General features: G+C 42.8%; 2 protein-coding genes across 4 annotated transcripts; one reads left to right on the plus strand and one right to left on the minus strand.

Annotated features, from left to right (window-relative positions):
• The first annotated feature begins 1,647 nt into the window (after positions 1 to 1,647).
• On the plus strand, positions 1,648 to 9,427 carry LOC121577736 (specifically androgen-regulated gene protein-like). Its single transcript, XM_041891583.2, has 4 exons — positions 1,648 to 1,809; positions 5,763 to 5,936; positions 6,198 to 6,393; positions 7,903 to 9,427. The coding sequence occupies exons 2-4, from the start codon at positions 5,832 to 5,834 to the stop codon at positions 9,066 to 9,068; spliced, it is 1,467 nt and encodes a 488-aa protein (XP_041747517.1). The 5' UTR covers positions 1,648 to 1,809; positions 5,763 to 5,831; the 3' UTR covers positions 9,069 to 9,427.
• Positions 9,428 to 11,074: 1,647 nt separating this feature from the next.
• Positions 11,075 to 27,749, minus strand: kif17 (kinesin family member 17). 3 transcript variants are annotated; one of them, XM_041891580.2, is made up of 14 exons: positions 26,875 to 27,749; positions 26,369 to 26,515; positions 26,033 to 26,134; positions 25,567 to 25,756; positions 14,570 to 15,022; positions 14,345 to 14,439; positions 14,091 to 14,256; positions 13,804 to 13,907; positions 13,561 to 13,685; positions 13,241 to 13,469; positions 12,763 to 13,021; positions 12,537 to 12,607; positions 12,320 to 12,440; positions 11,075 to 11,682 (listed from the first exon to the last, which is right to left on the minus strand). In XM_041891580.2, exons 1-14 carry the CDS (start codon positions 27,103 to 27,105, stop codon positions 11,495 to 11,497), a joined length of 2,481 nt encoding a protein of 826 aa, XP_041747514.2. In that variant the 5' UTR covers positions 27,106 to 27,749; the 3' UTR covers positions 11,075 to 11,494. The 3 variants fall into 3 exon arrangements, with proteins under 3 accessions (XP_041747514.2, XP_041747513.2, XP_041747512.2); XM_041891579.2 differs by having other exon boundaries at positions 11,075 to 11,685; positions 12,537 to 12,604; positions 26,875 to 27,747; XM_041891578.2 differs by having other exon boundaries at positions 11,075 to 11,685; positions 26,875 to 27,746.
• Between the last annotated feature and the right edge of the window lie 18 nt (positions 27,750 to 27,767).

Raw genomic sequence — 27,767 nt, forward strand, 5'->3', positions numbered from 1 at the left:
GCAAAAAGTCCTAGCCTAGGCAGCCGCTAGTGGGTGTTAGATAGTGGAGATCTAACGTCCACTAGCGGCTGCCTAGGGTACAAAAATGGCAATGCTATTGCAGTATACTTTTATTTAAATATTGCACAATTTAGGGCTCTATTCAATCTGTAAAATTGAAGCGTTACAGATTCTGCGATAGAAATGTAAAGGTCATTTTAGATTGAGCCGACATGCAGTGTTTACCGTGAATACAGTCTCCGCTAAAGCTGGAACATTGCCTTTAAATTTCATTTACGCTGTAAAGCTGAATTTCTGCAATGCGGATTGAATAGAGCCCTACATCTTGCTCAATTTAGTTAGTAGACTAACTTTATAATTATACTGAACAAAAATATAAATGCAACATGCAACAATTTCAATGATTTTACTGAGTTATAGTTCATATAAGGAAATCAGTCAATTGAAATAAATTCATTAGGCCCTAATCTATGGATTTCACATGACTGGGCAGAGGCGCAGCCATGGGTGTGCCTGGGAGGGCAGAGGCGCAGCCATGGGTGGGCCTGGGAGGGCATAGCCCCACCCACTTGGGAGCTAGGCCCAGCCAATTAGAATGAGTTTTTCCCCACAAAAGGGCTTTATTACAGACAGAAATACTCCTCAGTTGTACGGGTGGCTGGTCTCAGACGATCCCGCAGGTGAAGAAGCCGGATGTGGAGGTCCTGGGCTGGTTGTGAGGCCGGTTGGACGTACTGCCAAATTCTCTAAAACGATGTTGGAGGCGCTTTATGGTAGGGAAATGAACATTAAATTATCTTGCAACAGCTCTGGTGGACATTCCTGCAGTCAGCATTCCAATTGCACGCTCCCTCAAAACTTGAGACATCTGTCGCATTGTGTTGTGTGACAAAACTGCACATTTTAGAGTGGCTTTTTATTGTCCCCAGCACAAGGTACACCTGTGTAATGATCATGCTGTTTAATCAGCTTCTTGATATGCCACACCTGTCTATGTGAATAAAAGACACTAGTTGTAGGCATTATTGTAAATACTGTAACAAAATTGCTTACTGCTTCCAGGATCAAGGTTAGCAGCCCTAAAACATGTAATAGACCCAGTGACAGAATAGGAAGTAAGGCACACCACTCGCTGTCCAATGAAATACAACTGGCTTGTTCGACATTGCAGGCGACTGCCTACTGACTGATCTACAAATCAGCTTCCATCATCAATAATTGCTCGTTATTATTTGTAGATCAGTCAGTCATTTACAATTTACCCATAATACATTACGGTTTTGATCCTCTTGAATACGGCCATTGAACTAAGTAGACCAGACTCAGCTGCGTCTATGGGAGACACACCCAGTTAAGTAGACCAGAACTGACCATTGTTTTCAATGGTAAACGGTCTGAGTGAACTATCTTCATTTATCCACCATCTTTGGTAGACCTACAGCTACACTGGCTGCATTTAGACAGGCAGCACAATTCTGATATTTTTTTACACTAATTGGTCTTTTGACCAATCACATCAGATCTTTCTCAGAGTTGATCTGATTGGTCAAAATACCAATTAGTGAAACAAATATCAGAATTGGCCTGCCTGTCTAAACGCAGCCATTGATGTGCAGCTTGAACGAAGCCTCAACGTCTAGGTGTACCCTGCTCGGATTGGTTAATAATGTGTGGCACATGGTCTATTATCACCTGTAGTAGCAAGGTTCTGAACAGAAACGCCGACGGTACAGGCAACAGGTCAGACAGACAATACCTGCGCGATTAACGGAATGCGGTGTTACTAGCACAAATTCTGTGAAATTACAGGTAAGCGAAATTATAATATAATAGAGAATACATTACTTGTATATTTGATTTGATATTAAACTGAATGATTCTTGAAATTAAAACAAATGTATAGCCTTCATATTTTGCTGTAAACTATTTGCATGGCTACTGTATTTTTCCTAGATTGAATGGCTACTGTTAATAAGACACAATACCAGCATTTACTCATATGAGCCATATCTTCAATACAATTGCCTTTGTTAAAACGTAGCTGAAATAGTCCTATGGGAGTGGCAAGATCAGAAAAATACTTTGACCCTGGTGTTGAATATCAGCTAGCAAATCTTAACCTGCCTTATTTACATTTACATTTTAGTCATTTAGCAGACGCTCTTATCCAGAGCGACTTACAGTTAGTGAATACATATTTTTATTTTTTTATACTGGCCCCCCGTATGACAATGAAGTGTTATTGCCCATGTTATTTTATTTCCCCAGCACATGTGTGTGTCTGAAAATTCCTGCAACCATTTTTACAGTACAGTTTGTCCTAAATGGATGGGGAATGACACATTTGTTTTTCATTTTGTGTCAGGTGACTCACCATCAAAGTCACATATTGGTTGGATTCAATATGGCCAAACGGCTTCAGAGAGCTGAGCCAATTGAGTAAGCCCTTTGAGCAGTGGAGTTGAATATTGTTCTGGCTAATAAGTATATGTAGTTCTGTCAGAAGTGGCGAGCTGAAGTAATGATTAACTAGATGGTCTGTGGTCTGTCATTCTGAGGAAATGTCAGCAGGTTTTTACTCCACCTGCATAATAGCTATTAAAGCTCTGTACACACTGTACAACAACTGATTATACTGTGTGGTGATAACCTGCACGTATTTATTTTCTCTTCTTGTGAAACCTCAAGCAATATTTTCCAAGACTTTGCTTTCAGCCATAGAGCAGGCTGATCACACACATTGGCATGATAAGGGCATGAGGGTTAAAGTATTTTGTGTCTCTTGGTTAAACATCTGTGAAATACATAGTACAAAACAAAATGGAGGTTATTCATTTAATATAGCGAGAGCTTGGGACTATAAGGTTCTACCTGCAAAAAGTTTATTCTGAGATAATTGACTTTAAAGTGGTGGCAGATAGCCTAGAGGTTAGAGCGTTGGGGTTCAAATACCCGAGTTGACAAGGTAAAAAATCTATCGATGTGCCCTTGAGCAAGACACTTAACCCTAATTTGCTCCAGGGGTGCCGTACTACTATGGCTGACCCTGTAAAACAACACATTTCAGTGGACCTATTCGGTGTATGTGACAATAATATTTTTTCTGGCAAAGTAGCCTAGCAGTTAAGAGCATTGGGCCAGTAACCAAAAGGTTGCTGGTTCGAATCCACTAGCTGAGTAGGTGAAAAAAGTATGTCTGTGCCCTTGAGCAAGGCACTTAACCCTAATTGCTCCTGTATGTCACTCTGGATAAGAGCGTCTACTAAATGGTTCTACAGCTACACCATCGAGAGCATCCTGACTGGTTGCATCACCGCCTGGTATGGCAACTGCTCGGCCTCCGACCGCAAGGCACTACAGAAGGTAGTGCGAACGGCCCAGTACATCACTGGGACCAAGCTTCCTGCCATCCAGGACCTCTATACCAGGCGGTGTCAGAGGAAGGCCCTAGAAATTATCAAAGACTCCAGCCACCCTAGTCATAGGCTGTTCTCTCTGCTACCGCACGGCAAGCGGTACCGGAGCGCCAAGTCTAGGTCCAAAATGCTTCTTAACAGCTTCTACCCCCAAGCCATAAGACTCCTGAACAGCTAATCATGGCTACCTGGACTATTTGCATTGCCTCCCCCACCCCACCCCATCCCCCTCTTTTACGCTGCTGCTACTCTGTTTATTATTTATGCATAGTCACTTTAACTCTACCCACATGTACATATTACCTTGACTAACCGGTGCCCCCGCACATTGACTCTGTACCGGTACCCCCTGTATATAGCCTCCCTACTGTTATCTTAATTTACTGCTGCTCTTGAATTATTTGCTATTTTTTACTTGTCTATCTTTTTTTAAATTGTTTTAACTGGGTTGTTGGTTAAAGACTTGTAAGTAAGCATTTCACTGTAATGTCTACACCTGTTGTATTTGGCACATGTGGCAAATAAAATTTGATTTGAAATGACTAAAATGTAAAAAGTTCTGTATCCTCATTGGTTTGAAATTGTTATATTGTATTATTTAGAATTTAACATGAATTGGGGGTATTTAGAGTATTATATACATTACCAGTCAACAGTTTGGACACCTACTCATTCCAGTTTTATTTTTTTATTTTTTATGATTTCATATGTGTTATTTCATGTCTTTTGTGTTTTGATGTCTTCACTATTATTCTACAATGTAGAAAATAGTAAAAATAGAGAAAAACCCTGGAATGAGTAGGTGTGTCCAAACTTTTGACTGGTACTGTAGGTAGAAAACGTTTTAAATTAGGGACAAAAATGCAGATAGAACATTAAGTCCCAAGCTCTCGATATTGTGCATATCTCACATCTAGTGAAACGTACATTGGAATATGCTATACAGTAGAAGACTGATAACCACAGATAAGGTATTTTATTACTTTTCTATCTGATATCGACTGTATTGTTAATCCCCTTTGGCACACTTTTTTCTTTTGAACCAGAATAGATTAGGTCGTGTACTATCCATTGTCTGAATGAGCTGCTACTGCCCTGCTATTTGCATGAGATCAGTCCAGATTGTGCCAGGTTGAAAGACAACAAACATTATCACAAACTTCACATTCAAATTCAGAGCTCAAGAGCTGAAGATTGCAGGTTGGATGTAGACTTTACATAAATGCCTGTGGATAGGGGATTTAATTTCCACAGGGAAATGGCCTGGTCAGGATGGAGCACTGTAACATGACAAAGCTTCAGCAGTGAACAGAACAGGACTGCTATTGTGTCTCTACTGACCTACTTAGTAGCCCCACTCAGGTGTTGAAACCAGAGTAGAGAAGCATTTCTTCTAAATCAGGTAGTACTTTATTATGGTCTCAGTCACAACACCACAAGAGCTACTTCAATATAATTTGAGGTTTTTTATCTCACGTTTGTTAGTTGTGCATTCACACATAATATGGAAAAAGGTGTGAAGGGGGATGTTCAACAATAGATCCTTCATTACCTACATTCTACATTTTTCAAAGGCACCATTTAACATACAGGCGAGGCTTCTCTATCTATACCAACAGGTATATGGTTAAGTAGGATGCAGCGTTAAGGAGGGATATCATTTGTATTGTCTTTCATTCTCGCTGAACTTGATCCTGCTGAAGAAGATTAGAGTAGCGTGCTGTAATCTGAGTCACGTGTGGCCAGGAGAGTAGTTAGCTAAGATATCTCACAGAAAAAGACTTAGCCATTATATTTAAGTCATTTAGTAGATGCTCTTATCCAGAGCGACTTAGAAATTGGTGCATTCAACTTAGGATAGCCAGTGGGACAACCACATCTTGATCACAGTAAGTACACTTCTTCAAACAAGCAGCTGTGAGCAAAGTCAGTGCAATCAGGGACAACTACATCTCGATCACAATAAGTACATTTCTTTAAACAAGTCAGTGCTAGCAGGTGAAATAAGTCAGGTGTTAGTTTAGACAAAAGACAGTGGTAGTAAAGGGGGGGGGGGGTACCCTGTTATTCTCCACTAGCTCTGCTACCCATTCATCAGGTCAGTGTGTATCACTCAGAGGTTATAAAAGGAGATCTGACTGTGATCTAAAAAGGTTTAGAAAAGTGTGTGTATGAGCGAGAGAGTTTGATAGGAAGAAAATAGATTTTGTGAAATGGATTATATTTGATTAGTTTAATTTGTGGACAATTGGATAAAAAGTAGTAATGAGTGGTATATTCAAAATTCCCAAGATTAGTTAATGATTTTATTCATGCATCAAGTTGTTTTGTATTTATTTTTGACAGGGAAAGAAAGGTTCTCTAACTTCTATTACTACCTTGGACTCTCTGGACTTTCAAACCTTCATCTTTACAATGCCAAAGAGTGACACATGGCCCGGTGGCATCGCCATAGAGACGATCACTGGCATGGACAGTGCAGGCAGCTGTGACAGTGTTGCCAGTATAAACTCTGGATTTGTAAGTACATTTGGTCATCCTCACATTTCTCAAGTTGTATTCCTGAACCCGCATAGCTATCCTAACAAGAAATACATTTTGTGACAAATGACTGCATCTCACATATAATGAACAGCTCAGAATTAACTGGAATTGACAATAGCTTTAGGGAGTTGTGGGGGATAGTTTGACATTTTGGCATGAAGCCCCTTTTTCTACTCACTGTGTCAGATGAACTCATGGATACCATTTGTATGTCTTTTAAATTGGTGTGACTTGCAGAGTGACGATAGCCTCGAGCACCTGTCTGCTGAGGAGAGGGCATGTCTCATGTTCTTGGAGGAGACCATAGAGTCCCTAGAGACTGAGGAGGACAGTGGACTGTCCAATGATGATCCTGACTGCCTGCCCACCCCCAGCAACGTGGCCACCAAGATGGCCCACCTCTCTGCCTCCATTGGCCAAAACAAGCTCAACAGTGAGTGACCTGCCCAGTAGGGAATTAGACCCTCTTGAATATCAACATACCGTACTTCAGTGGTGTGTATTCATGGATGCCAAGGGAAGCCAGGCTTCCCCAAAACATTGACCAAGAAAAAAAGAAAAAAACATACATTATTTGTATTTTATCTCTCTGTGTTTGATAATTTTCCTTCAATTCGCAAGAGGCTGAATGTATACTATATATACAAAAGTATGTGGACACCCCTTCAAATGAGTGGATTAGGCTATTTCAGCCACACCTGTTGCTGACAGGTGTATAAAGTTGAGCGCACCCCATGCAATATCCATAGACAAACATTGGCAGTAGAATGGCTTTGCTGAAGAGCTCAGTGATTTTCAACGTGGCACCGTCATAGGATACCACCTTTCCAACAAGTCAGTTCGTCAAATATCTGCCCTGCTAGAGCTGCCCCGGTCAACTGTAAGTGCTGTTATTGTGAAGTGGAAATTGTCTGTCCTCAGTTGCAACATTCACTACCGAGTTCCAAACTGCCTCTGGAAGCAATGTCAGCACAAGAACTGTTCGTCGGGAGCTTCATGAAATGGGTTTCCATGGCAGAGCAGCCGCACACAAGCCTAAGATCACCATGTGCAATGCCAAGCGTCGGCTAGTGGCGTAAAGCTCGCCGCCATTGGACTCTGGAGCAGTGGAAACGCGTTTTCTGGAGTGATGAATCACGCTTAACCATCTGGCAGTCCGACGGACGTATCTGGCTTTGGCGGATGCCAGGAGAACGCTACCTGCCCCAATGCATAGGGCCAACTGAAAAGTTTGGAGGAGGAATACTGGTCTGGGGCTGTTTTTCATGATTTGGGCTAGGCCCCTTAGTTCAAGTGAAGGGAAATATTAACGCTACAGCATACAATGACATTCTAGATGATTCTGTGCTTCCAACTTTGTGGCAACAGTTTGGGGAAGGTCCTTTCCTGTTTCAGCATGACAATGCCCCTGTGCACAAAGCGAGGTCCATACAGAAATGGTTTGTCGAGATCGGTGTGGAAGACCTTGACTGGCCTGCACAGAGCCCTGACCTCAACCCCATTGAACACCTTTGGGATGAATTGGACCGCAGACTGCGAGCAAGGCCTAATCGCCGAACATCAGTGCCCGTCCTCACTAATGCTCTTGTAGCTGAATGGAAGCAAGTCCCAGCAGCAATGTTTCAACATCTAGTGGAAAGCCTTCCCAGAATAGTGGAGGCTGTTATAGCAGCAAAGGGGGGACCAACTCTATATTAATGCCCATGATTTTGTGATGAGTAGTTCGACGAACAGGTGTCCACGTACTTTTGGTCATGTAGTGTATCACGGTCGCAAGGCATATGAACTAACAGGTTATAGAGCAAACAACGCAATTATCACAATATGCCTTTTTTTTCCTGGCTTCCCTAGTGATTTTACCCACACACCGCTACTGCAGTACATTCATCCATTTCAGCAGGGGGAAAAAAACATCTAATGAGAATTTTGTTTTGTCTTTTAGATGTATCAAAATATCCCAGTGATGAGCACGGTTACCTGGTTCCTACTCCGTTCATCCTGTCCAAGGCCAGGCCAGGCATACCCCCAAATAAGGAGAACTCTCACCCAAAGCCCCAGGTCACTGCCTTGGACAACAGGCCATCTCAGGGCCACCACCCTTGTGTACCCCCTGAGGTCAATGTTGTGGTGATTCCCCCTCCATCAAAGCCCAAAGACTACCCTGGTCAGAGACCACCCCATTCACCCAGGGGCCCTCTGTCCTATGAGGCCCTAGTGCAGCTGAGGAAGAGTGCCGCCATGAAGAGAACCCCTCAATGTGCCACAGCTGAGACCAGAGACTGGAACAAGCAGCCCTCTTCATCAGCCGTTCCCATTCACCTGCACCATGGGAGCACACCCAGAGACCCCTCAGTCAGCCCAGCCCAGGGCACACTCCCCCAGGAGCCCAGCAAGCACAAGGACAGTCCTCCAGTCGTGTTCCCAAAACCCCCCAAAATACCCTCCCACATTGCCCTGAATACCCGAAAGGGTACAGCCAACCCCACCACAGACTGCAGTGCCCCTTCCTTGAGCTCATCACCCACAGACAGGCATTTGTCAGACCCCCAGAAGGTGAGAAAGGAGGCCTTGCAGAAGCTGGGGCTCCTGAGAGACATTAATGAGTCCCAACCTAAGTCTGTTACGCCACTGTGCTCCTCCAAATCGCACTCCACCTGGGACCTAACTTCAGCCAGTGTGGGAGTTAAAGCTTCACCCCACAGTAACTCAACAAGAAGCCAGCCCTCAACCTCCTCCCAAGGACCCAGAGAACCTAACAGCAGGCCAGTACAAAGCAGCAGCTTCCTCCATCGCTCTAGGAGTGAGGAGCAGCCCCCCATACCGCTCTCACACCTGGCCCAACCTAGTGGGGTCAAAGCTGCCACCCTAGAGCGCTCTGGGGTGGGGCTTGGGAGCTACGTGGACGACCACAGGAAACCTCCCCAGGATGGACGTTGCACTCCACCTGCTCCCATCAAAGCCCCAGAGCAGGTGAAAACAACCCTTGCTGCCCAGCCAGTGTCCCCCCACAAGACTCCGCACTGCCCGGGCTTCAGTGTGGTGATGGTACCAAGCATGGGAGAAGACAGACGAGAGGCTCTTAGGAAGCTGGGGCTGCTGAAAGACTAGGCCCGGAGAGAAGGTAGCCGTATCGCAGCATAAAGAGGGGATTGAATTTGATTTCGGTAAATATTTTTAGCACTGGTTTATCAGGAAAATACTTTCTTCCTTTTCTGCCTGTAAAACCTGTTAATGCAGTTTTTAATTTTCATGTCAGTTGTTTAATAACATGATATTTGTAAATTGTTTTAAGAGTTTTGCTGTCACAGAAACAGTCACTGCACACTTATACAGCTGATCAGAGGAATGAATGCAACAGGCTTATTCATCATATTTTTGGTATAATTGCTGTGTAACAGACTGTGTTCATGGTATGCTTGAGATGAGAACAGGTATTTGACCATACACTAAAAAGTATTTTTGTGTCAGATTGTGACCATTTCCTTATTTTCCCCCGCGCTTCCTGTTGTTAAATTACAGCCATGTTTCCCTCCAACCCCATCAGAGAATAGTTTTTGTACAAAAAGACAAAGAATTCTTTATATTCCTGAGACCCAACTATTCATTTTTGTCTTCTCTAATGGACATTTGTTTTTGGTCCGTATCTCTAAAGGCCATAGATGCCACGGTGTTAGGTCCTGTTGTACCTTTGAGAGGACATTCTGGGCTCTTCAATGATATCACGTGTGGGGGGTGTGACTAGATTTTTTATTTCCTGGTTCTTCAAATGGCTACCATCACAATTAGCACATTTTATAGTAAGTGTGTGTAATTAGCATTTTTGTGAGTTTGCTATTCAAATTGTTTCTAATGGGTACATATAATTTGTTCACATTAAATAAGAGCTTGTTAATAAATGTCCTCTGTTGTGGACATCAGGATGTGCTGTTTTTCACGTAATGTCCCCATTTACTGTAATGTACAATTTTTCATATTTGCTATAAACAGAGTCCTCGAAAAAAAACATATTTTCCCCCAACAAATACATGAACCTTTCTCCCCCTCAGTGCACCCACCTCGCTTACAGACTATCAGTCATACTACTCATCTTACACATGCCACTCTCGCAATGAGAAAGCCTACTAAGCTGTCTGTGTGTTATCGGATTATCTTGGGCTGCACCTCTATGAACCTGTCCTACTGAACAGACCGACCAGTACGTTCTTTTCTGTGCTGGTCATTCTTGATGTCCAAAGAGCTCTTTCCTTTCATTTAACAGTATAAGAGAAAGGTCAGTCTCTTATATAATAGTGTTGAAACCCTCCATCTAGTAATTGTCACATCATCAGTGTCTCTATCATACGACTGTAGTGTTATCTCTCAGTGAGGTATTATTGTAGGGGAGCCGTATCCACGGCTGAGTGGAGTACTTTGCATACAATGGTGTCACATCTCGCAACTGAAATAACTGCGGTCGGTCAAGTCATATTGAACAATGGATTTGAAAAAATCTGTCCATTGCCTAAGTGGGAAACACGATACAGAGAAAGAAGAGATGGTTTGATTAATCGATATTCAGATGAAAGGGACACCGGAGTGATTTTCCATTGTGATGGCAATTTATGTGGTTAGGGACATTAACTTAAATGTCACATTCATAATTGTCAGAGCTATTGGAATTTGTAATTTTCTGGAATGCTAAACACATTTTTCTGCCGAGCAAGCCTGGCTCAGATTGCTTGTAAAAACCAATTCAGGTCGGCTGTGTCACTCAGCTCCCTGGAGGTCACAAGGTCGCTCCACACTTGTCTTGTTTGCAGACAACAGGGAGGTTTGTCTTTGACACATCTTTTCAGAGGGCAGGAAACCTGAGGCTAACCTTCACGGTCACATGTGGCCTGTTAACACTCTGCTGCTATGACAACACCACCCTGGCCCCAGTGCACTCGTGGAGTCATCCATCTGATGTGACACTGAAACTGGTCTAACATGTTTGACTCTCAGATCTAATTTATTCCCTGATGCTGATAGACTGAAGATGACCTTCCTGTTACTGATGTTCACAGCTAAATATTTTGCACAACCAGACTCATTCTGGGAAGTGAATGAGTACTAGACATGAAATTAACAAGATGTACAGAAAAAATATTGTATTAACAGTTAGTACATGTACATGAGCAGCAAAAACCACAACAGTGATAAATAGTACATTCAGGTTTGGATAAACCATCATATCACAGCATTAAGAGTCAGTGCAAGCACTATGGTGTGTGGCATTAGGTAGTAGCATAATGTTTGCTACATTTTAAAAAGGTGCTAAAAAACAAACACACCAGGAACATCACATTGCCAGACCAAGTGTCCATGTAAAAGTGCCATTATATTGCTGGTTAGCAAAAGTTCAATAGTGCACCACCACCACGGGGTCAATCACAGTGGATGAATGAAATACTCTACCTAAACAAGTCAACAAATAGCGAGGTCTCTAGGAGTCAAAAAGGGTGGCAGGTAAACATTGAGCGGTCACAGAAGAGTGCCCCTCTAGCCCAGCTCTCTCAGTTCCCCTCATAGGGGATGTGTGTTTTGCTTTTCTTCCTCTTCACCTTGCCATTGGATGGGGTGATCCCCAGTGACTCGAGGCGGAAGGGGCGAGGGAGGAGGGATTCAGTGCTGAGTGAGGGGCCGATGTTGGAACCGCTGGAGGTCAGGTGAGGCGTCCCGTTCCCCTGGGGTGCTGCGTGAACTGCTGCAGGGGAAGAGGTAATCAGTGGGACAACAGCAAATATAGGGCAAAGGATCTGTTGAAGCTAAGTGGATAGCAGGCTAGATCTTTTTAAATGTTTCCAGTAACTGACTTCGACCCTTAAAACCATTTTGTACTAGCAAGCAGTACGTTGGTATTATATGTGGTGCTATAATTGTCAATTTTTCTTTGAATTGTATTATTTTCTTATCAGTTCAGGCACTTCCCCCTTCGCCCTGCACACTCTATTAAATATCAATTCATAGTTTGACTGTTTTTATGTTAACATTAAGTACACTTCAGTCACAGTTGTGCTTCTACATCTGCATTGCTTGCTGTTTGGGGTTTTAGGCTGGGTTTCTGTATAAGCACTTTATAAAAAGGGCTTTATAAATACATTTGATTTGAGTTGTGACTCCAGTCACAGTTGAATTCAGATAAGAGTGCCCTCTAAAGTTTCCAGTAAGAAAAAAGCCCTATCCATATATAATATTTACAGTAAGAGCAGTGAAAATGCACTGGGCTGTGAGAGGCTAACAGTTTGTAAATACAGTATTTCTTTAGTGAGCAGATCTGATCTCCCTCCTGTAGCCTGGGCTGTTGGGTCAGGGGAAGGGCCTGTAGCTCCAGGTCTTACCCAGTCCCTTCAGGGGCTCACCACCCAGCAGTTGGTTGGCTCTCTTAGGCTTGAAGTAGTTGCTGGCGAAGTTCTCGCTGTCGCTGCGGTTCAACATCTCCTTATATCGATCCTCGTCGTTCTGCACAAAACATAGGCAACGATGGAGGACCATAGACATTTTCTGTTTTACTTCTCATATCCCATCAGGAAAGTTTTTAAAAAGGTGAGTACACACCTGAAAGGATTCTCCTGTGTCAGCCGCTGAGCTTCTGCGTATAGAGAGCCTCTGAGCTGAAGGAGCTACTGCTGAAAGAGAGAAGGGACAGAGGATGAGAAACCTAAACAGGAACAACTATCCACGCAATCTCAACATATAAAATCTACACAAAAAGTCCATCCACTAAAACATTTTAACATTAGTCTTATCTTCAAAACATAATTTCTCCCCGTCCTACACTCACCTAATGGCAGGGCTGTTTTCTGCACCACCACCTCAGGCAGCCTCCAGGTTGCGCCGTCTTCATCCCAGGTGGCCTCCTTCCGCAGGCGGTCCAGGTTGCTGTAGTTGCAGTCACGGCGGACCAGAGGGGCCATGCGCTCCAGCAGGCTCTGCAGCAACTGGCCCTCCCTCTCCAGCCTGCGGATGGTGGCCAGGTAGTCGTTCCTCTCTAGCTCAAACTCTGCCTGCAGGTCCCGGATCTCCAGCTTGGCCGCCTTCAGCTGTGAAATCACATCAGGAGAACACCACTTAAAACTTGACCATACAGACTTAGGTTTACTCTTAAATCGTATATCTATATCACAGTTCATAATGTATTCTTAACAGAATCAGCAATCAGAATCAACAATAAAAATGTGTGTAAGAAATCTAGTACAGGAACAAGCATGCTAGTAGATAAATCATTAATCTAGCATTTATTTTCCATGAAGATGTCCCACCTTGGCCTGGGTGTTCTCTAGGAGCCGACTCTTAGCACGGACCTCCTCCTGGATGGAGTCGTAGACATTGAGCATCACATTGTCACTCTCCTCACGGTTCTCTGCCAGAGCCTCAATCAGCTGCTTCTTCCTCTGGTCTGCCAGGGTCTTCCTCTGTCGGTGTCTCTGCTGCAACTCCTTGTTCCGAGCCTGCTCCCCTCCCACCACTTCCTGCTCCAACTGCTGCAGCCTGGGGACAGGACAGGGCACCAAGCCACACTATCACACCACTGGACATTATGTTACACAAAGGGTATATTGTGGGTGTGTGTGTCACTCACCTCTCGAGGACATGCTTTTGGTCCAGAGGGCCTGGGGTGCCAATGGGAGGGGAGTCTGTATTCTCCTCCCGCTCAGACCCTGTCTGGACACTGGTCACCTGGCGAGATGCCTGTGTCTGGCTCACCTACAAGAAGAGAAGTTACACACATCATTAAAGGGACCGCTCCACTCTGATGTGTTTTACTACAAAATGCATGCATAACCTGTTATCGACAAGTACTGGGAACTTGAGGCATGTGTACCATGGCCAGGGCTGGTTCCAAATCAGTAAGCTCATGTGGGGCAGCAGTGACACAGCAGGATTCCTCCTCAAGAGCTTGTTTCATAAGGATGGAGATCTCTGACTCTAGGCAATGAGAAAACAAGGCATAGTATCATGTAAAGTACTAGAGCACCATCTATACACTTGAGTGCTAAAGGTATTCATCTTAGTAAAATATATTATTAAAATCCTTGGATATGGTTGTCTAACTGTGTGCTAATGAATTGGTTGGTTATTCTAATGTAGACAGGGATGTTGTAATGGTACCAGCAGTGGTAATAGAGTGCCCTCTGCTGGCCCTAGACTTCTCCAGACTGGACAGCTTGGTCTCATATGAAGAGCGCAGAACAGCTATGTCCTCCTGTAGCTTGGCCTTGGACTCCTGCTCAGCGTTATACTCAGCCTGAAGCCTGGCCAGCTTCTCCTCGTACTCCTGAAGGTCACAAATAGGTCAATTCATCTACTCCTCCCGCTCAACAGCCTCTCAGTTAACTAACCTTGTGGAAGAGTATCCTACCCACCTCTTTAATCTTCTCCTTCTCCTCCTCAGTACTGCTGGACTGTGGCCTTGATGGACCAGCAGAGTGCCCTGCAGACAACTGACCAGCCAGAAGCACTGATAAAATGGTACAATTGAGAGGAATCCAATTTTAGACAAGACATAATAACCTAGCAGTTTGATGTTCTATGTGAAAACTCTTACACTCAATGGTAAGACAAAGTGTGGAGAAAAATATGGTTCTCACATGACAGGTTGCCCTTGCCCAGCTGGCCAGAGATGAGGGCGCGTAGTTGCTTGATTTCCTCCTGATACTCTCGGAGCAGGGCATCCTTGGGGTCTTCGTTGATGCAGGGCCTGTTCTGGATGCTCTTGGCCCTGTTGGCATAGCGCAGGGTGCTCAGGCTTTCCTCATAGTTGTTGTCTGCAGGCGAGAGGCAGGCCACCATCAGGGTGCGAGTGTTTCCACCCAGGGAGTCCTGCAGCAGCCGGGTCAGCTTGGAGTCTCGGTAGGGGATGTGTTTGGAGCGGCCATCCACCAGGGCAGAGATGACGTTGCCCAGAGCCGACAGGGACAGGTTGATCTTGGTGGCCTCACGGAGCCGCTCCCCGGTGGCACCAGTCTTCGACTGCCGCTCACTGCCTGCCAGGTCCACCAGGTTCAGTTTTCCCGCACGCAGGTGGTCCTCGCCAGCTGAATCTGAGACCACAGGACACAGACAGTGAAGGTTTTCCTTCAAAGCCAAGGGCTCTCACAGACAAGAACACGCATTATGGTTGAGTTAGCTGTCATAATCTGCCATACTAGTTCCTCTCCCTTCTTTGGGACCCTGATCTAGATATACTGTGTACACACACACACACACACACACACACACACACACACAGTTGAAGTCGGAAGTTTACATACACTTAGGTTGGAGTCATTAAAACTTTTCAAACACTCCACAAATGTCTTGTTAACAAACTATCGTTTTGGCAAGTCGGTTAGGACATCTACTTTTCGCATGACAAGTAATTTTTCCAACAATTGTTTACAGACAGATTATTTCACTTATAATTCACTGTATCACAATTCCAGTGGGTCAGAAGTTTATATACACTAAGTTGACTGTGCCTTTAAACAGCTTGGAAAATTCCAGAAAATTATGTCATGGCTTTAGAAGCTTCTGATAGGCTAATTGACATAATTTGAGTCAATTGGAGGTGTACCTGTGGATGTATTTCAAGGCCTACCTTCAAACTCAGTGCCTCTTTGCTTGACATCATGGGAAAATCAAAAGAAATCAGTCAAGACCACAGAAAAACAATTGTAGACCTCCACAATTCTGGTTCATCCTTGGGAGCAATTTCCAAACGCCTGAAGGTATCACGTTCATCTGTACAAACAATAGTGCGCAAGTATAAACACCATGGGACCACGCAGCCGTCATACCGCTCAGGAAGGAGACGCGTTCTGTCTCCTAGAGATGAACGTACTTTGGTGCGGAAAGTGTGAAGATGCTGGAGGAAACAGGTACAAAAGTATCTATATCCACAGTAAAACGAGTCCTATATCGACATAACCTGAATGGTTGCTCAGCAAGGAAGAAGCAACTGCTCCAAAACCGCAATAAAAAAAGCCAGAATACGGTTTGCAACTGCACATGGGGACGAAGATCGTACTTTTTGGAGAAATGTCCTCTGGTCTGATGAAACAAAAATAGAACTGCTTGGCCATAATTACCATCATTATGTTTGGAGGAAAAAGCGGGTTGCTTGCAAGCCGAAGAACACCATCCCAACCGTGAAGCACGGGGGTGGCAGCATCATGCTGTGGGGGTGCTTTGCTGCAGGAAGGACTAGTGCACTTCACAAAATAGATGGCATCATGAGGAAGGAAAATTATGTGGATATATTGAAGCAACATCTCAAGACATCAGTCAGGAAGTTAAAACTTGGTCGCAAATGGGTCTTCAAAATGGACAATGACCCCAAGCATACTTCCAAAGTTGTGGCAAAATGGCTTAAGGACAACAAAGTCAAGGTATTGGAGTGGCCATCACAAAGCCCTGACCTCAATCCTATAGAAAATGTGTGGGCAGAACTGAAAAAGCGTGTGCGAGCAAGGAGGCCTACAATCCTGACTCAGTTACACCAGCTCTGTCAGGAGGAATGGGCCTAAATTCACCCAACTTATTGTGGGAAGCTTGTGGAAGGCTCCATATATATATATATATATATATATATATATATATATATATATATATATATATATATATATATATATATATATATATATATATATATACACATACATACACACACACACACAGTTGAATTCGGAAGTTTACATACACCTTAGCCAAATACATTTAAACTCAGTTTTTCACAATTCCTGACATTTTAATCCTATTAAGAATTCCCTGTCTTAGGTCAGTTAGGATCACCACTATATTTTAAGAATGTGAAATGTCAGAATAATAGTAGAGAGAATGATTTATTTAAGCTTTTATTTCTTTCATCTCATTCCCAGTGGGTCAGAAGTTTACATACACTCAATTAGTATTTGGTAGCATTGCCTTTAAATTGTTTAACTTGGGTCAAACGTGTCGGGTAGCCTTCCACAAAATTCCCACAATAAGTTGGGTGAATTTTGGCCCATTCCTCCTGACAGAGCTGGTGTAACTGAGTCAAGCTTTAACTTCCTGACTGATGTCTTGAGATGTTGCTTCAATATATCCACATAATTTTCCTTCCTCATGATGCCATCTATTTTGTGAAGTGCACCAGTCCCTCCTGCAGCAAAGCACCCCCACAGCATGATGCTGCCACCCCCGTGCTTCACGGTTGGGATGGTGTTCTTCGGCTTGCAAGCACCCCCTTTTACCTCCAAACATAATGATGGTCATTATGGCCAAACAGTTCCATTTTTGTTTAATCAGACCAGAAGACATTTCTCCAAAAAGTATGATCTTTGTCCCCATGTGCAGTTGCAAACCGACGTCTGGCTTTTTTATGGCGGTTTTGGGTGCAGTGGCTTCTTCCTTGCTGAGCGGCCTTTCAGGTTATGTCGATATAGGACTCGTTTTACTGTGGATATAGATACTTTTGTACCTGTTTCCTCCAGCATCTTCACACTTTCCGCACCAAAGTACGTTCATCTCTAGGAAACAGAACGCGTCTCCTTCCTGAGCGGTATGACGGCTGCGTGGTCCGATGGTGTTTATACTTGCGTACTATTATTTGTACAGATGAACGCGGTACCTTCAGGCGTTTGGAAATTGCTCCCAAGGATGAACCAGACTTGTGGAGGTCTAAAATTGTTTTTCTGAGGTCTTGGCTGATTTCTTTTGATTTTCCCATGATGTCAAGCAAAGAGGCACTGAGTTTCAAGGTAGGCCTTGAAATACATCCACAGGTACACCTCCAATTGACTCAAATTATGTCAATTAGCCTATCAGAATCTTCTAAAGCCATGACATCATTTTCCTGAATTTTCCAAGCTGTTTAAATGCACAGTCAACTTAGTGTATGTAAACTTCTGACCTACTGGAATTGTGATACAGTGAATTATAAGTGAAATAATCTGTCTGTAAACAATTGTTGGAAAAATTACTTGTGTCATGCACAAAGTAGATGTCCTAACCGACTTGCCAAAACTATAGTTTGTTAACAAGAAATGTGTGGAATTGTTGAAAAACTAGTTTTAATCACTCCAACCTAAGTCTATGTAAACTTCCGACTTCAACTGTGTGTGCAATATATATATATATATATATATATATATATATATATATATATATACATACAGTGCCCTCCACTATTATTGGCACCCCTGTTTAAGATGTGGTCGAGGACTTCCAAAAATTCTCTTTTTTTTTTAAACAACATAGAACCAAATGCAAAAAAAGAGAAAAATCCAACCTTTTATTTAAGTACATTACTTTGGTGGTAAAAAAAAAAATCACACATTTAGAAAAAAAAAACTTGAAATCATGTGTCCCACAATTATTGGCACCCCTAACAATTCCGCAGAAAAATTTAATAGATTTTTTTTTAAATATATTTTTCTGTAGTTGCTAAAGTTGGTCAGGGTATCTAGGAACTTTTAATTAGTAATTCATGACTTCCTGTTTCCCTGGGGTATAAATATGACGTGACACAGAGGCCTAATTCTCTTACCCATTTGTCAACATGGCAAAGACAAGAGAACACACCATTCAAGTAAGGCAGATTTGTGTCGACCTTCATAAGTCAGGCAATGGCTACAAGAAAATAGCCACTCGCCTTAACTCCCCCGTATCTACAGTCAGAGGAATCATTAAGAAGTTTAAAACAACTGGAACAGTGACAAACAAGGCTGGAAGAGGTCCCAAGTTTATCTTGCCACAACGCACAGTGAGGAGGATGGTAAGAGAAGTAAAAAAAAGTCATAAGCTCACTGTCACAGAATTGCATCAAAGAGTGGCATCTTGGGGTCACAAAGTCTCCAAAACAACCATCAGACGCTCTCTACATGCCAACAAGCTGTTTGGGAGGCATGCAAGGAAAAAGCCTTTTCTCACTAACACTCACAAACGTAAACGTCTGGAGTTTGCTAAAGCGGCACTGGGACTTCAACTGGGATCGTGTGCTTTGGTCAGATGAGACTAAGATTGAGCTTTTTGGCAACAAACACTCTAAGTGGGTCTGGCATAAAACAAAAGATGAGTATGCCGAAAAGCACCTCATGCCCACCGTGAAGTATGGTGGAGGATCTGTGATGCTGTGGGCCTGTTTCTCTTCCAAAGGCCCTGGGAACCTTGTTAGGGTGCATGGCATTATGAACGCTTTGAACTACCAGGACATTTTAAATAAAAACCTGATGGCCTCTGCCAGAAAGCTGAAGATGGGTCGTCATTGGGTCTTTCAGCAGGATAATGATCCAAAACATGTGGCAAAATCTACACAAAAATGGTTCAGCAGTCACAAACTCAAGGTCCTCCCATGGCCATCTCAGTCCCCAGACCTCAACCCAATCGAAAACCTGTGGGGCGAGCTAAAGAGGAGAGTGCATAAGAGAGGACCCAGGACACTGGATGATCTAGAAAGATTGTGCAAAGAAGAATGGTCAAAGATCCCTCTCTCTGTGTTCTCCAATCTTGTGAAATGTTATAGGAGGAGATTAAGTGCTGTCTTGTTGGCAAAAGGGGGTTGTACAAAGTATTAACATCAGGGGTGCCAATAATTGTGGGACACATGATTTCAAGTTTTTTTTTCTAAATGTGTGATTTTTTTTTTACACCAAAGTAATGTACTTAAATAAAAGGTTGGATTTTTCCATTTTTTTGCATTTGGGTTCTATGTTGTTTAAAAAAAAAAGAGCATTTTTGGAAGTCCTCGACCACATCTTAAACAGGGGTGCCAATAATTGTGGAGGGCACTGTATATATATATATATATATATTTACACACACACACACACACACACACACACACACACACACACACACACACACATACAGTACCAGCCAAAAGTTTGGAAACACCTACTCATTCAATGGTTTTTCTTTATTTTTACATTGTAGAATAGTAGTGAAATTATCAAAACTATGGAATCACGTAGTAACCAATAAAGTGTTAAACAAATCAAAATATATTCTCTATTTGAGATTCTTCAAATAGCCACCCTTTGCCTTGATGACAGCTTTGCACACTCTTGGCATTCTCTCAAGCAGCTTCACCTGGAATGCTTTTCATTTGTATCATTTGATTTACACAACATGCCTACCACTTTGACGATGCAAAATATTTTTTCTTGTGAAACAAACAAGAAATAAGACCAAAAAAAACAGAAAACTTGAGCGTGATTAACTATTCACCCCCCCCCAAAGTCAATACTTTGTAGAGCCACCTTTTGCAGCAATTACAGCTGCAAGTCTCTTGGGGTATGTCTCTATTAGCTTGGCACATCTAGCCGCAGTGATTTTTAACCATTCTTCAAGGCAAAACTGCTCCAGCTTCTTCAAGTTCGATGGGTTCCGCTGGTGTACAGCAATCTTTAAGTCATACCACAGATTCTCAATTGGATTGAGGTCTGGGCTTTGACTAGGCTTTCCAAGACATTTAAATGTTTCCCCTTAAACCACTCGAGTGTTGCTTTAGCAGTATGCTTAGGGTCATTGTCCTGCTGGAAGGGGAACCTCCGTCCCAGTCTCAAATCTCTGGAAGACAAACAGGTTTCCCTCAAGAATTTCCCTGTATTTAGCGCCATCATTCCATCAATTCTGACCAGTTTATCAGTCCCTGCTGATGAAAAACATCCCCACAGCATGATGCTGCCACCACCATGCTTCACTGTTGGGATGGTGTTCTCGGGGTGATGAGACGTGTTGGATTTGCGCCAGACATAGCGTTTTCCTTGATGGCCAAAAAGCTCAATTTTAGTCTCATCTGACCAGAGCACCTTCTTCCATATGTTTGGGGAGTCTCTCACATGCCTTTTGGTGAACACCAAACGTGTTTGCTTATTTTTTTTCTTTAAGCAATGTTTTTTTTCTGGCCACTCTTCTGTAAAGCCCAGCTCTGTGGAGTGTACGGCTTAAAGTGGTCCTATGGACAGATACTCCAATCTCCGCTGTGGAGCTTTGCAGCTCCTTCAGGGTTATCTTTGATCTCTTTGTTGCCTCTCTGATTAATGCTCTCCTTGCCTGGTCTGTGAGTTTTGATGGGCGGCCTTCTCTTGGCAGGTTTGTTGTGGTGCCATATTCTTTCAATTTTTTAATAATGGATTTAAATGGTGCTCCGTGGGATGTTTAAAGTTTCTGATATTTTCTTATAACTCAACCCTGATCTGTACTTCTCCACAACTTTGTCCCTGACCTGTTTGGAGAGCTCCTTGGTCTTCATGGTGCCGCTTGCTTGGTGGTGCCCCTTGATTAGTGGTGTTGCAGACTCTAGGGCCTTTCAGAACAGGTGTATATATACACTGAGATCATGAGACAGATCATGTGACACTTAGATTGCACACAGGTGGACTTTATTTAACTAATTATGTGACTTCTGAAGGTAATTGGTTGCACCAGATCTTATTTAGGGGCTTCATAGCAAAGGGGGTGAATACATATGCATGCACCACTTTTCCGTTATTTATTGTTTTAGAATCTTTTGAAACAAGTTATTTTTTTCATTTCACTTTACCAATTTTGACTATTTTGTGTATGTCCATTACATTAAATCCAAATAAAAATCTATTTAAATTACAGGTTGTAAAGCCCGTGCTTCACGGTTGGGATGGTGTTCTTCGGCTTGCAAGTTCCCCCTTTTTCCTCCAAACATAACGATGGTCATAACGGCCAAACAGTTCTATTTTTGTTTCATCAGACCAGAGGACATTTCTCCAAAAAGTACGATCTTTGTCCCCATGTGCAGTTGCAAACCGTAGTCTGGCTTTTTTATGGCGGTTTTGGAGCAGTGGCTTCTTCCTTGCTGAGCGGCCTTTCAGGTTATGTCAATATAGGACTCGTTTTACTGTGGATATAGATACTTTTGTACCTGTTTCCTCCAGCATCTTCACACGGTCCTTTGCTGTTGTTCTAGGATTGATTTGCACTTTTCGCACCAAAGTACGTTCATCTCTAGGAGACAGAACGCGCCTCCTTCCTGAGCAGTATGACGGCTGCGTGATCCCATGGTGTTTATAAATGCGTACTATTGTTTGTACAGATGAACGTGGTACCTTCAGGCATTTGGAAATTGCTCCCAAGGATGAACCAGACTTTTGGAGGCCTACAATGATTTTTCTGAGGTCTTGGCTGATTTCTTTAGATTTTCCCATGATGTCAAGCAAAGAGGCACTGAGTTTGAAGGTAGGCCTTGAAATACATCGACAGGTACACCTCCAATTTACTCAAATGATGTCCTATCAGAAGCTTCTAAAGCCATGACATAATTTTCCTGAATTTTCCAAGCTGTTTAAAGGCACAGTCAACTTAGTGTATGTAAACTTCTGACCCACTGGAATTGTGATTAAGTGAAATAATCTGTCTGTAAACAATTGTTGGAAAGATTACTTGTGTCATGCACAAAGTAGATGTCCTAACCGACTTGCCAAAACTATAGTTTGTTAACAAGAAATTTGTGGAGTGGTTGAAAAACGAGTTTTAATGACTCCAACCTAAGTGTATGTAAACTTCAGGCACTGTGTGTTTATATATGTATGTACACACACACACAGTGCCTTCGGAAAGTATTCAGACCCCTTGACTTTTTCCACATTTTGTTACGTTACAGCCTTATTCTAAAATTGATTAAATAAATACAAATCCTCAGCAATCTATACACAATACCCCATAATGACAAAGCGAAAACAGGTTATTAGGTACACCGATCTAGTATCTACAAGGTGTCAGAAACATTCCACAGGGATGTTGGTCCATGCTGACGCGATGGCATCACGCAGTTGCTGCAGGACAGCAGTTCATTCACGCAGCAAACAGCCCGTTCCAGATTCTCTATTGGGTTGAGGTCTGGGGGCTGCGAAGGCCACTCAAGTAAACTGAACTCGCTGTCATGTTCCAGGCAATGTTTTTCCACTCAACTGTCCAGTGTTTGTGATCGCGTGCACACTGGAGCCGCTTCTTGTTTTTAGCTGATAGGAGTGGAACCGTGTGGTCGTCTGCTGCAATAGCCCATCCTTGACAAGGATCGACGAGTTGCACGTTCCGAGATGCTGTTCTGCAGACAACTGTTGTACTGCACTGTTATTTGTCCGTTTGTGGCCTGCCTGTTAGCTTGCACGATTTTTGCCATTCTCCTTCGACCCCGCTCATCAACGATCCGTTTTCACCCACAGGACTGCCGCTGACTAAATGTTTTTTTTGCTTGTCGCACCTTTCTTGGTAAACCCTAGACACTGTTGTGCGTGAAAAGCCCAGGAGGGCGGCCGTTTCTGAGATACTGGAACCAGTGCGTCTGGCAACAACGATCATACCACGCTCAAAGTCGCTTAGGTCACTCGTTTTGCCCATTCTAACGTTCAATCGGACAGTAACTGAATGCCTCGATGCCCGTCTGCCTGCTTTATATAACAAGCCACAGCCACGTGACTCACTGTCTGTAGGAGCAATCCATTTTCATGAACTCGGTGGTGTACCTAAAACTGGCTGGTGAGTATGTTTTGTACAGTGCCTTCAGAAAGTATTCATACCCCTCAACTTATTCCACATTTTGTTAATCAATAAAAATTGATTAAATAGATAGTTTTCCCTCACCGATCTACACACAATACCCCATAATGACAAAGTGAAAACATGTCAAATTGGTTGTTGATCATTGCTAGATAACCATTTTCACGTCTTGCCATAGATCTTCAAGTAGATTTAAGTCAAAACTGTAAATCGGCCACTCAGGAACATTCACTGTCTTCTTGGTAAGCAATTCCAGTGTAGATTTGGCCTTGTGTTTTAGGTTATTGTCCTGCTGAAAGGTGAATTAATCTCTGAGAGTCTGGTGGAAAGCAGACTGAACCAGGTTTTCCTCTACGATTTTGCCTGTGCTTAGCTCCATTCCGTTTTTATTCTGAAAAACTCCCCAGTCCTTAACGATTACAAGCATACCCATAACATGATGCAGCCACCACTTTGCTTGAAAATATGGAGAGTGGTACTCAGTAATGTGTTGTATTGGAATTGCCCCAAACATAACACTTTATACCATGGCATTGTTGAATACTCCTTTCTGATTAGCTTGAAGGGCATTCCCATGAGGGGCCAGTATGAAAAATGTATGCACTCACTAATTGTAAGTCACTCTGGATAAGAGCGTCTGCTAAATGACAACAACAAAAAAGTCATTCTAGAGCATGCATTATTTCCCTATAACACATGGTAAAATTCAATAGCTATAGTTCATTTTTACATGTTTTGTTTGAGCTGCTTTTGAAAGCAAAAGTTGAATTGAAAACAATATTGGTATTGTTGAATTCGATTTTCATAATAGCAAGCTAGGACTGATTGTTTGGTTAGCTAAACTAGCAAGTATGTTTGTTATGTTACCATGGCAACTAGTACTGTAGCTATCTAGTAAACCTGCTAGCTACGTCAGTGGATGTTGAACACATTTCTAGTGGCAAATGTGTTAAATTATAGCCATGGTATAAAAGGGATAATCAACTCGAGGCTCTATGCGTTCTCTGGAAAATAATGCAACTCAGTTGAAGGTCAGTTCCACTCCACGTCGTTCATTATTTTCCATAGAACGCATCGATAGCCCCTCGTTGACTATCCCTTATGTATTCAGGAAAAAAAAGTCCTGCAGTATTATTTTAGTGCCTTGTTGCAAACAGGATGCATGTTTTGGAATATTTGCATTCTATACAGGCTTTCATCTTTTCACTCTGTCAATTAGGTTAGTATTGTGGAGTAACTACAATGTTGTTGAGCCATCCTCAGTTCTCCTATCACAGCCATTAAACTCTGTAATAGTTTTAAAGTCACCATTGGCCTCATTGTGAAATCCCTGAGAGGTTTTCTTCCTTTCCGGCAACTGAGTTAGAAAGGACACCTGTATCTTTGTAGTGACTGGGTGTATTGATACACCATCCAAAGTGTAATTAATAGCTTCACCATGCTTAAAGGGATATTCAATGTCAGCTACCAATAGGTACCCTTCTTTGCGAGGCATTGGAAAACCTCCCTGGTCTTTGTGGTTGAATCTGTGTTTGAAATTCACTGCTCGACTGAGGGACCTTACAGATAATTGTATGTGTGGGGCACAGCAAAATCATGTTAAACACTATTATTGCACACTTATTTTGTGACTTGTTAAGAAATGTTTTACTGCTTAACATATTTTGGCTTGCCATAACAAAGAGGTTGAAAACTCAAGACATTTCAGCTTTTCATTTTTAATTCATTTGTAAAAATTTCGGGGGGGAAATAATTCCACAATGACATTATGGGGTATTTTGTGTAGGCCAGTGACCAAAACATCTCAATTTAATCCATTTTAAATTCAGGCTATAACAACAAAATGTGGAAAAAGTCAAGGGGCGTGAATACTTTCTGAAGGCACTGTATATGGGGTTTGAGGTTATTTCTGCAGCTGATAGGGCTGTTTAAGTTCCATGGGAGAGATAGAAATATGACTCAACATTCCAGCCTACTCACTAGTTTCTGTTTTACTCATTGAAAATGGGTGTATTAGTGACTCATCTGTAGAGGCGGGTTGTGAATGACTGAATTTGTGTGTGGTGGTGGTGCACAGACAGAGGGGTGATCTCACCTGTGTTGCAGATCTCCATGTGGATGGTAAAGATGGAGTGGGAGCGGGAGGAGTCCTTGTTCATCAGGGTGTAGCCCACAGATCGATTCCCCCAGCCCTGAACCATAATGTGCTCACACTCCCCCACGCTGTGCACTGTGTGCAAGGAGAGGTCTCGCACATATACACCATGCTCTGGGTGCTCCTTCAGCTGACATCCGCCAACAAGCACACGCACACAAACAACAAACCTGTCATCATATGAGGACACCTTAACAAACTCACAAACAGGCACACACTCCCCTGTCCTATTCTTAAGTCGCCAAGGTAACAACCATTGTGCCGGAAATACAAATGCCCACCGCACAATGAAGTTGTTCCTTTCCTATAATCCCATGGCAAGAAACAATCTCTATGTCAGAAATATAAATGTGCAGTACTTAAAATATTAATCCCCCTCTAATATTCTGGTACTATGGTTTCTTACCTCCATTTTCTGTTTGGTGTCATTTCCCAAAAGGTCTCGGATTTCTTCATTGTAGATCTCTAAGTAGGAAGCCCTCACCAGGAACTTTGTATTTTCTGCACACTATCTTACACAGAAGACAACTAATGAATAAGAACCTATTCTTAAGAGGAAACACTTGATAATGAAGCACATTCATGTGACCTACAGTATTACAACCTGGCCACTCAAATAGGCCCTGCCAGTCATACAAAGGCCTTGTCTGAGGCCAGCTTTTACAACCACAGCACTTCTGAAATAATGATCCCCACCAACTTATCCTTGGTGGCAGCACAATATTGAAGGTGAAGACTGTACCTGAATGCTCTCGAAGATGTGTTCAAAGGCCCTTGGGATGACCCCTCTCTGGGCTGCTGGCTCAGACACACCCTGCATGGTGAAGGACTTGCCACTTCCAGTCTGGCCATATGCAAAAATTGTTCCATTGTACCCTTCAGTCACCCCCTGTTGGTAGAAAGAACAGTCTGTTTGCATCAGCTATTTGCATCAGCTATCACATTATCAATTTACAGTGCAAAGACAAATTGACATGCTTGTAGAACATGTTTTAAGCTATAGGCCTGTATGCTTACAATTAACTTCAGCAGTAGATTGATGGCAGCCTCTTCTCTAAATGTTGCAATTATTGCATTAGCAAGGGGATATAGCTTAGGTGGCAGTGGCACACTTGTTTTCCTAACTGTTACATGTATTTAGTTTCAGATCTCTACTGGAGGTGTCCAATAACCCAAGAGCTGGTGCTGCTGCATGAAATCCACCAAAAGCAAGTTGTGAAAATGTAGTAGGATTTATTGTAGGCCTACCTCAACCAAAGGGTAGGCGATCTCGTTGTACATCTGCTCAGTGGTTTGGTCAATGAAGTAGGTTCCATCAAAGGTGAATTGTTTTGGTGGCTCCTCCTTTGCCCCTGGCTTCTTGATCAAACACTGACACCTACTCATCTCTACTGATACTACCATCTTACAATTCAGGATTTGCTCCCTCTCATTCATCGGCCGACACCTGACCACTACCTTCACTGACTCTGAAACCATTTTTGCCTCGGTCTTCTTGGGATGTCTGATATCAGGCAAACACTGGTGACAAGCTAGCAAGGCAAAGTCTGACAACAATGTTTGTCTATAAGAATGATCTCTTGATATTGGCTACAAAAGTCAATATAATCATTGATATCATTGGCTACTAATGTCAATATCAATCATCAGTTGTTGAATCCATTTCAGGCATTGTGCAAGCTAGTGGCAAGAAAAAATTTATAGCTTAGATTACATTTGTAGCTAAACAATTAATCTTTCTAGCAGCTATGACAGACGTCATCATTCCAGCTGACATACTACTGATCTGATCAGAATAACAAAGTCTAACGTTAACCTGTTGATCTGGTCACAGAAGCAGGATAGCAAATCAGCATGATAGCCAGATAGCTAGTAGCTAACTAAGCTAGCTATTTCACATTGACCAAGTATCAAAGCAAGCACAACCTGTAACATTACTGACGTTAGCTAACATATCAGACCACTTATCGGTTGGAATCCCTTCCGTCACATCAATTGCTTAAACATTTAGGATTGGCAGATGACATGTCCTTCAATGAATACAATCCGTGCACATAAACAAAACAAAAGGCTAAGCAAAGACCATCAGATCTGTCGCTCTGTCTGTATGTCTGTCTTCCCACGGTGTTCCAAGTTGCTAG

Source organism: Coregonus clupeaformis, chromosome 12, assembly GCF_020615455.1.
Source record: "Coregonus clupeaformis isolate EN_2021a chromosome 12, ASM2061545v1, whole genome shotgun sequence".
Taxonomy (NCBI): Eukaryota; Metazoa; Chordata; class Actinopteri; order Salmoniformes; family Salmonidae; genus Coregonus; species Coregonus clupeaformis.

Excerpts from the sequence above, each read along its gene's own strand:
- LOC121577736 (XM_041891583.2), top strand. The coding sequence starts at position 5,832 with ATGCCAAAGAGTGACACATGGCCCGGTGGCATCGCCATAGAGACGATC. Across the intron at positions 5,937-6,197 it reads CCAGTATAAACTCTGGATTT|AGTGACGATAGCCTCGAGCA; the intron begins GTAAGTACATTT and ends TGTGACTTGCAG. Across the intron at positions 6,394-7,902 it reads TGGCCAAAACAAGCTCAACA|ATGTATCAAAATATCCCAGT; the intron begins GTGAGTGACCTG and ends TTTGTCTTTTAG.
- kif17 (XM_041891578.2), bottom strand. The coding sequence starts at position 27,105 with ATGGTTTCAGAGTCAGTGAAGGTAGTGGTCAGGTGTCGGCCGATGAAT. Across the intron at positions 13,470-13,560 it reads CAAAAGCATGTCCTCGAGAG|GCTGCAGCAGTTGGAGCAGG; the intron begins GTGAGTGACACA and ends TCCTGTCCCCAG. Across the intron at positions 11,686-12,319 it reads TGAGCCCCTGAAGGGACTGG|CAGTTCACGCAGCACCCCAG; the intron begins GTAAGACCTGGA and ends CTTCCCCTGCAG.